Source organism: Manihot esculenta, chromosome 10, assembly GCF_001659605.2.
Source record: "Manihot esculenta cultivar AM560-2 chromosome 10, M.esculenta_v8, whole genome shotgun sequence".
Taxonomy (NCBI): domain Eukaryota; kingdom Viridiplantae; phylum Streptophyta; class Magnoliopsida; order Malpighiales; family Euphorbiaceae; genus Manihot; species Manihot esculenta.
The window spans coordinates 21,196,483-21,205,378 of record NC_035170.2 but is presented as its reverse complement, the minus strand read 5'-3'; the positions used below and the strand labels follow the sequence as shown (position 1 = coordinate 21,205,378).

Below are 8,896 nucleotides of genomic sequence, written 5' to 3'. Positions count from 1 at the left end.
TTAAGCAAACTGAAATTACTATCATAAGAGAAATAAACTCAAACCCTGCATATACTTTAATGAGCCAAATCTAAATTTTTTAAAATTCAGCTCTATATAGTTTAGTTACACTCTTAAACTTGCATATATTTGGATCATTAAAATTTAAAAACTCATCTTTATAAGTTTACATGCTAATTTGTAGATATACTAATTTAACTAAAATTATTTTAGTTTTAAACTTATTAGTTTTAAACTAAAATTCATTATACATGTAAATAAATTAAATTACTCAGCTCGATAAAAGCTCGACTCGTCAAAGCTCGTTTGCTAAACGAGCCAAACTTGAGCATATTAATACTCGGCTCGAGTTCGATATGAGTAAAGCTCGAATTCGGCTCGAGCTCGAAAAAATTTTAACGAACCAAGCTTGAGCTCTTCAAAACTCGGCTCGGCTCGGTTCGTTTACACCCCTACAGGCAGCCAAGATCCTTTGCTCACTGCAAGTTCATATACTTGTGTTTAATGACCGACATAACATTTATATTTAAGGATCAAAGTATATCATTGACAAATAAAATCGACCTTTTAAATTTTTTACAAGTAAAATCGACCTTTTAAATTTTTATTATAAAATCTAGGAAGCTAAATATGAGTGTTTTTAAAAAAACACATTCATATTCAACCTACTACCACTTAGAATCAAAATTTCAAGGAAGTGGTAGCCCTTGCCGGTCCGCCTTTAAGTCTGTGATTGCCAATTCTTCAAGATTCAGCTCTGGCATATATGGAAGTTCTCTCTACATGTTTCAAGAGAATCCCATATATTTTGCTCCTCACTCTCCCACAAGCTTCTAATTCAGAATCCTCCATATTAGAATTCTCTTTGCATCTCATATCTAACCAATCACTAACTTTTTTTACCTGGTACATAATCTCAGCTGTCTGTTGACTATCAGATTGTATGGAACTTGTTTTGGTGCTGACTAAATCTAAATAATCCTCAACATAACTCAAAAACCATGTTCTGCATTCTTTATTCAGACAACTTGCAAGTTCTGATGATGCAGACAAAGCACTTCCCTTCACCCAATCTTGCTGATTTTCTAGATCAAGCATTTCAGTTTTGCTGGTCTGCTTCTTGAAGAGCAATGTTCCTCCTCGAAGATTTCCAGGGCTTGTTTTAGTTGAAATTTTTGGTGTGCTGGTACTTTCCATGGAAATGTTTGTGGCTTTGATATTATCAGAAACTGGGTTGAGATCAGATTCTAATGCTGATTTGATCCATGTGATTGCATTTAGCTTTCTGTCAAATGCTAGTTTTGATTCTTCCCCATCGGAAAATGAGGCAATTGGATCAGAATTAGATCTTCTCAGAGGAAATGTATTGGTGGTTGATTGAGAAATTAATTTGGCCTGAACCAAGTCATCTTGAAGATTGAAAAATTTGTCAACTGATGGATGCTGCTCTTCTTTCTTGACTGAGTGAATCTCAGAGTAAATACTAGAAAAATAACAAGACAATATTAGCCAACAAATCAGTCATAGCTTTTTTCTCATACCCAGAATTTCCCAAGAATTCAATTCAATTTCTTTTCTAATAATTTACTTGTTTGAAATAAAAGAATTCAATTCTTTTTAACTCAAAAAATTTTTATTTTGAAAAATAAAAATCTTGCATGATTTTAAAAGAAATTATTTGAATTCTTGAAAAATGAATCCTGTCAAATGAAAGGATAGCCATTATCACACTTAATAAGTTGCTTACCTTAGGCATTTGAGCAATTTCTCAGCAGCAGAAGCCTCTAGTAAAGCCTCCACAGCAGCAAGCAATGCAATTTCTCTTTGTTTTTGCACCTTCTGCAAAGCATTTACACAAAATACTTTAACATATAGGAGTAATAGAAAATAGTGTACAAGTGATTCTAGCTTTGTACCTGGCCTAATTTCACCAAGTTGGAGGGAAGGAGATCCCATGCTATACTAATATCTGTCGAAACGATGTCGTTTGTCGAACTGAATGTCCCCATTTGATTGGTGGAATCTTCACTTATTTTCCCTAACATAGAGATTTTACTCTTGCTTGGAGTTTTGGATGATTTTGTAGTTATACTAGTGACTGTACATTTTGTTATAGAACTTGCATTGTCATCAGAGCTATCGCTCCTATACAAACGAACTGGAGAAATCTGTAGATGTAGAAAGAGTGACATGACATTTGCTAAATCATATGAATATATGAATTCGAACCAAAACATGTCACAAGTATTAATTTCTGAATCCGAAACCCGATTGTATATTGCGTGTTAAGCTCATTTTGAATAGTGACTGAATCATAAGACCAAACTAAAGTTTGAATAGTTTACATTGCAAGGAATAATAAAAGGCATAGAGGCACTCACAGGAATACTAGGATAGCTGCTATCTGGCTTCACTTCATGCTTCAGGACTGCAGTGCCCAGAAAATCTTCAACTCTTTTAGCTTCCTTCACGGTCCAGCTTCTCCTTTTGACCATCAATGATGTGGAGGCAGATGAAATTGTGCTCTCCATATCACTATCCCTTGGGTATCTTGGCTTCTGTCTTCGAATCGCCTTGTGATAACTTTCGGCTTCACTCCTTTTAGGCTTGTAACTCAAGTTACTTTCCACATCACTCTGTCTAGGCTTGTAAATTGAGCCTCTTCTACCTAACCTCTCATTCATGCTTCCTCTTGAGGAATTCCATGCATTGGACTTAGACTTTTCGGTTTGCTTCTTTTTCGTCTGCTCGTTACTTCTACTTTCTTCCACTTTGCAACTTTTTTCTGTCGTCTTCCGTGTCCCATCACTCGAGCTTCCTTTGGAAGCAGTTGCTGAATGAGAGTTTTCTATTTGCTTCTCCATGATCTTATCATTTTCTTCTTTTTTCATGCTCGGGCTTTCTGTCCTAACTGTTTTCTCATCTGAGCTTGTCTCATTTGAGCTTACACCTGAAGGACTCAAATAAAGAGATTTCTCTCTTTGTTTCTCTTTGAACATATGATTATTATCTTCAAAAACACAACTCATGCTCCCTATTCTACCTGTCCCTTCGATCAATTTCCCTTTCGAATTGCTTAAAGGTTGAGGCTTTTCTATTGGATTCTTTTTCTCATCATTGATAGAATCCAATTTAGACACACCAAGAAACTTTTCCAAACTTTGCATGGGAATAAGATCTTTAGGACTCCCATTGCATGGATATCTACCTGGAAGAGTCCTAATGCCTTTAAGCAATGGAACTGGATATGCAGCCTCCAATTTCTCCACAAACAGTAACTGCCCAATATGCAATTTGTCACATAGAACCATGTCATCTTGTTCTTGAGGCAAAGAGACATATATTGCATGAGATAAATCTGAAACTCTTAAAAAGAAACCTTGATTAGGCCAAAGATCACCTTCTCTTAATACAGGGATTATGCTTCTAATCTGTAACAGCACTGGCTTATCATCTGCTAAAGAGTTCCCACCAATATTCATTTCTTGAAGAAACCTAACAAGAGCCCCAGACGTCAATTCTGCCATTTTCTTCATAAATAGTTTTGACTATCCAAATCTTGATCTTCTATAGCTTCTTGTGGGTCTATGAATGATTCAATATGAAACAGATTGATTCAAGGAAATGGTTATATATCAGAAATGGAGAAATGGGTTATTGAGATTAGATTTATTTTGATCAGGAATCCAAATGAGGAAGGGGACAATATCTGATTTCACTATTTTTGGTTGTCTGATGGTTTCAGGTAAGTCAAGGTTGGAATTTGTCAAAGGCTTCAATTGCTAAGGTCTTGAGAAGATTCAGGTGTAAAAAATCGCTAATCTGGGATGGAAGAAGGTAGTTATAACCGTTAATGTTGGTTGGCTAACAGACAATGAAACGTGATTAATTAGTCTACGTGAAAGTGGGTTGGGTTGAGTTGGCATAAATTCGACTGTATGACTTCAGGCTCTGAATCTAACTGCAAACTCTATTCTACTACCCAATGACAACTTTATTGAATTTTAGAATATTTACCTAATATTTTTAGCAAATTTTAAGTATTTTAGCAAAAATAACAAAATACTTTCATGGTAATATTGGATTTAGAAACAATTGTATGAGAAAATAGATATAAAAGGGCGTTAAATTTGTCTTATATGAAAGAGGGAAAAAAAAAAGAACTTTGCTAGTTTACAGCGTCATCACTTGAATTTTTCAATGGTATCCTGCATTTTTTCGTAAACTTATTGGTAATTTTATATTTAATTGATGGGTGAAAATCTTTTATAATGAAAAAAAGGTTGCAAGTTTGCAAATATGTCCAAGAATTAAAAATCCAGCAAAAAGTAAAGGATCCTCTTCTTTTCATTAGCATGGTAGGAAATTCCAATTTAATGATGAGAATTATGAAAGGATTACTTATCAAATGTATCATTCGTCGTACCCTTTTCTCTAGTTAAGGACTTGCAGTGTTTATATGAAGATATATTTTATAATGTGTAGTAAAATATTTAGAAACAATGTCAATTTTAAAAAATTGACAACATTCCAAATCATGCACCATTTCCATCATGCTATTGCTAGGACCATCCTTTATAGCTGGGACTACATTAGATGATAAGAGTAGATGAGTTTCACCACCCTTCTCTAATATTATTTATAGATGATTAACACCATGAAGATGGGATTATACAAATACAGACACCAAGGGGAAAATGAAATCACATCAATTGAACATGAAGATTAAAAGGATAAATAATAAAATTTTCCTCCAAAATCATATTCTAGAAAACCCCACAACTTAAAAACAAGGGTTCTTAGTTGGGATCTTACATATGAGAACCATTTTGTATACCCTGTACACACACACATAATGCTTTAATATACAGGTACATCAAAATATCACCATTAATGTCAAATATAAAGAGCAGAGGGCAACGAAAAAGAAATAAAATTTTTATTGGCAAAAGTGAGGAAAATTTTTCATCAGTGTGTACAATGAGCTACATTCTATCTATTTATATATCCAGAACCCCAACTTAAAAACGTGGGGATTGAGTTGAATTATTAGCATATATACATACTCTATGCTACTTGTGGAACTATTACATGTGATTCAGCTATCTTCCAAACGTTAAGCATTCCTGCTCCATCACCCGTGAAGAAAATACCATTAGGACCCGTCTCCATTGTTCTCACTTCCCCTTTTGAAAATATCCTGCCCCTTTCGTTGAATCTGAACAAATATCGTACAATTTTTGTTAAGGCAAAAGCCAAAACTAAAGAGATTAGTGACCACAAGTACATTGCAATTGGTAATTTAGTGTACTTACGATGGTAGGCCGTATAGATGTACAGAATTGTCATTGCAAGAGCAGAGCAAAACTGGTTTGGCTTCTTTGTCATATATCCCGCAGAAAGCAATTGCACCCTGTTACACGATAACATTAAACAGTAATTCCAATCTGGAAATCAAAGGAAAAGTAAAAGTTCCACCTCAAAATACACAATTATATACACTTGGAAATTGGAGTTTATGCCACTTACATATTCCTCCTCATGTGTATAGATCACCTCTATATTCTCATCTTCAGTAGCAGCCCAGACTTTTATTGTCCGGTCTAAAGAACAAGATAGTAAATATTCATTCCAGCAGACAAGAGACATGACAGCATCAGCATGACCATTGCGCGTATGAATACACCGTAAATTATCGACGTCCCACACCTGGGGTGAAAAAAGGATAAGAGCTGAGAGAGGGAAAAAACAAGTATATCCTTTTTAGGCACAGTTAAAAGGATAAAAACAATGAAAAGAAATAATAACAAGTCCTATGCATTTAGAGATCAATATGAAGAAAAAAAAAACATGAAGAAACACCCTATAATAAATAAATTGCTTCCAAACATCAATGGCTGCACTACAATAAAAAATTTTAATTTAATAGAAATAGAAAATAAAAAAATAGACACTCAAAATGACTTCTGTGTTAACTGGATAGCAACACCATAAAGTAAAAACAAATATGCTATGCATGTGAGCATTAAAAGTTCAAACAAATACAATTTGATGCCTTAACCCAAGTGCACAAAAGTGTTTAAACCATTTCTTGCAGGGGATAAGGCTATTTCACTACATAGCCAAAGCTAATGGATCCCAAATGCCCCCACTTGCACCAAACAAAACCCATATGAAAAAAATGAGTAAGTTGGTATTCATGTAAAATCACAAGTATCAAAGCCATATTCTATACAAAGCCACAAAACAATAGGTAAATTAGTAAGAGCAAGAATTACCCTAATCGTATTGTCAGTGGAACCAGAGTAGAGCCTCTTCTTGCCAACAGTTAAGCATATCACAGCACCAGTATGGCCTTTCAAAGATGTGGCCGGTTCAAAAAGATTTGGGTTCTCATTATTCCCCTTCCATGCCAAAATGACACCGTCCTGCAAACCCAAAAGCAAAAGGATTAGATACTTCTTTATTTTTTCTCTGAGATCAAATGTCTAGTTAAAACAATTAAACAAGGAATTCCAACAAATGTGAGGACAACTTCCAAAAACCATGGGCACTAGCATATACAATCTTGCATTATACCAGTGCCGTGACCTTTAGTTTAAGAAGGCAAATTGTGGCAAAAGCTTAATACGCCATCTCCAAGCTTCCCAATTATATTGGTTAAAAAATTAAACAAAAAAAAAAATCTCCCCAGTTACCTGTGTCCCAGCAAAAAGAACATCAAAAGCAACAGCCATAGCATAAACTTGCCCAACTGGTCCATTAAGATTATATTCAGCAGCTGTCACAATGTTCCACGCCTGCAAGGCCACATAAGAAACCATCCTGAGCTCTGAAGCAAAAACTAATCCAGCCAGAGCTAGATGAAGCACTCCAAGTTAGATATCAGCTAACCTTAACAGCATTTCGCAAACCTACAAATATCCATGGGCCTTCACTGATTAAAGACCCGATTTCATCACCAAAACTTAACACCCTTGTGAGTTGACCAGTATGGCAATCCCACACACGTACTGTTCCATCACTGCTGCCTGAGTAAAGCTTGTCAGATCCTGAAGGAAGTGCTACCCCGGAGACAGCCTGGCATAAGTAAGAAAACTCATCAATGAATTCATCCAATCACATATATAGGTTCAGACAAACGGAGACTGGAATGGAAAAAAAAACCAACAAAATAATTACCTCTGTGTGCCCGTCGAGCTTTGTCAACAGTGAAAACCAGTCCCCAACGAACCATGAATGCAAGAACTGGCACCCATCACCTTTAACACAATCGTTTGACATCCAGTCTTCACATGCCTTTCTTGAGCTCTTTTTAACATTTTTATCTTCAGAAGCATCACCTTCAGCAGTCAGATCTGATGTATTAGAGCACTTGCTGGATTCTCTTATCTTCTTCACATTATCCGCCTCAATATCGGTGCCCGAACTGAAGCTCTCTCGAGTATATTTATACTCAGACCCACCATCTTCAGTAGCTGAAGCCAAAGAATTCCTAACATTGGGGCGTTTACTAGGCCGGTACGTTATAACTTGATTGGAGCTCTTCAATGATTGTATGTCCGCTAAAACATTGGATTGCTTAGAGGTTCTCTGGTAAACATTAGGATGTGGCAATTCTCTGTGCATGAATCTACACGGATTTCTATTACACTTTCCCAGCATCCAGAAGTGACAAACAACGTTGCTGCGAACAGATCCTCCTCCATGTCGTGTATGAATGGTTGAAATCTCAGCTACCATGCTAGAAGTACAAAACACGATAACAGAATGAACCAACTGAACCATACAGATGCTACATCAATCAATATCTACTGTCCCTGGCCATTCAGTTTTCTCTGACCCGACACACGCGATCAAAACTAACACCCTGATCGGAGCCACAGAAAGCGTAGCCAAGGATCACAGTATAAAGCCGATAAACTTAGATTTCCAGATCCTCAACTGTGCTGAATCTCTAAAACGAACGCTAATAAAAAAGGTAAAGAGGAACCCAGCCAGATAAAAAACTAAACCCATAAAATATCCTCACATATGGGACAACGAAATCCTCATATCTCTTGTATCCACACCCCGTCAACTGCCATTCGTAACTATTTACAAGAGAGAATCTGGAAATCCAATCGCCAATCGTCCAGCAAAAGCAAACAAAATAGAAGAAATCTAAGAATGCAACACTAAATTTCCACCATGGACAAGCAAATAAACCAGATTTAATCGTCATCGCAACACATTCCTCGACGACCAAAGCTTCTCGGTGATCCATAAAAGGTTGATGACGATAAAGAAACGCTAAATCGAACAGAGTGCAAAGGCAAAGAACCAAACCTTAGTATGTTGAAGAACACAGATGAGGATATCAAACTTTCAGTCTTCCTCTTGATCACCGGCGATCACAAGATAAAGAAAACGGCAGGATGCAACAGCTGCAATGTAAGGGGAGAGAAGAGATTTGTGTGTGTGTGCCTGCGTTTGGGTTTAGTTATAGGAACACGCTGACAGAAGTATAGTCATAGTTGAATTAGGAGTATTAAAACAAAATTAATGTGTTAATTTTAAAAACTAAAATCATTAAATTAATAACACCTAATAATATTTCATTACATAATTTTAATTTTAATATTTCATTACATAATTTTAATTTTATCCATCTTATTTTTTCATACATATTAATTATATTTATCTAAAATATATGAATTTTTATTAAATATTAAAAGATATTTTAAAATTTTTTTAAAATAAGATAAAATTAAATAGAATTAATTTATATATTATTATAATTTAAAAAGAAAAGTGGATAATAATTTTAAAATAATTAAAAAAATGATAAAAATTACAGTGATTTTTAATTTTTTGAAAAATTAATTTTTTAAAATAAAATTAAAGTGAATTTGAG

At 35.2% G+C, this 8,896-nt stretch overlaps 2 protein-coding genes across 2 annotated transcripts; both read right to left on the bottom strand.

The window, feature by feature from the left end:
* Positions 1-467: 467 nt before the first annotated feature.
* On the bottom strand, positions 468-3,527 carry LOC110624215. Its single transcript, XM_043960689.1, has 4 exons — positions 2,382-3,527; positions 2,057-2,168; positions 1,748-1,916; positions 468-1,483 (listed from the first exon to the last, which is right to left on the bottom strand). The coding sequence occupies exons 1-4, from the start codon at positions 3,525-3,527 to the stop codon at positions 745-747; spliced, it is 2,166 nt and encodes a 721-aa protein (XP_043816624.1). The 3' UTR covers positions 468-744.
* Positions 3,528-4,922: 1,395 nt separating this feature from the next.
* Positions 4,923-8,489, bottom strand: LOC110623905 (zinc finger CCCH domain-containing protein 48). The gene is made up of 7 exons (XM_021768927.2): positions 7,183-8,489; positions 6,895-7,080; positions 6,699-6,800; positions 6,279-6,428; positions 5,530-5,709; positions 5,316-5,413; positions 4,923-5,218 (listed from the first exon to the last, which is right to left on the bottom strand). Exons 1-7 carry the CDS (start codon positions 7,786-7,788, stop codon positions 5,068-5,070), a joined length of 1,473 nt encoding a protein of 490 aa, XP_021624619.1. The 5' UTR covers positions 7,789-8,489; the 3' UTR covers positions 4,923-5,067.
* Between the last annotated feature and the right edge of the window lie 407 nt (positions 8,490-8,896).

Excerpts from the sequence above, each read along its gene's own strand:
- LOC110624215 (XM_043960689.1), bottom strand. The coding sequence starts at position 3,527 with ATGGCAGAATTGACGTCTGGGGCTCTTGTTAGGTTTCTTCAAGAAATG. Across the intron at positions 2,169-2,381 it reads GCAGCTATCCTAGTATTCCT|ATTTCTCCAGTTCGTTTGTA; the intron begins GTGAGTGCCTCT and ends CTACATCTACAG. Across the intron at positions 1,917-2,056 it reads ATCCAAAACTCCAAGCAAGA|GTACAAAGCTAGAATCACTT; the intron begins GTAAAATCTCTA and ends AAATTAGGCCAG.
- LOC110623905 (XM_021768927.2), bottom strand. The coding sequence starts at position 7,788 with ATGGTTCAGTTGGTTCATTCTGTTATCGTGTTTTGTACTTCTAGCATG. Across the intron at positions 7,081-7,182 it reads AGCTCGACGGGCACACAGAG|GCTGTCTCCGGGGTAGCACT; the intron begins GTAATTATTTTG and ends TACTTATGCCAG. Across the intron at positions 6,429-6,698 it reads TTCTTTTTGCTGGGACACAG|GACGGTGTCATTTTGGCATG; the intron begins GTAACTGGGGAG and ends TTGGGTTTGCAG.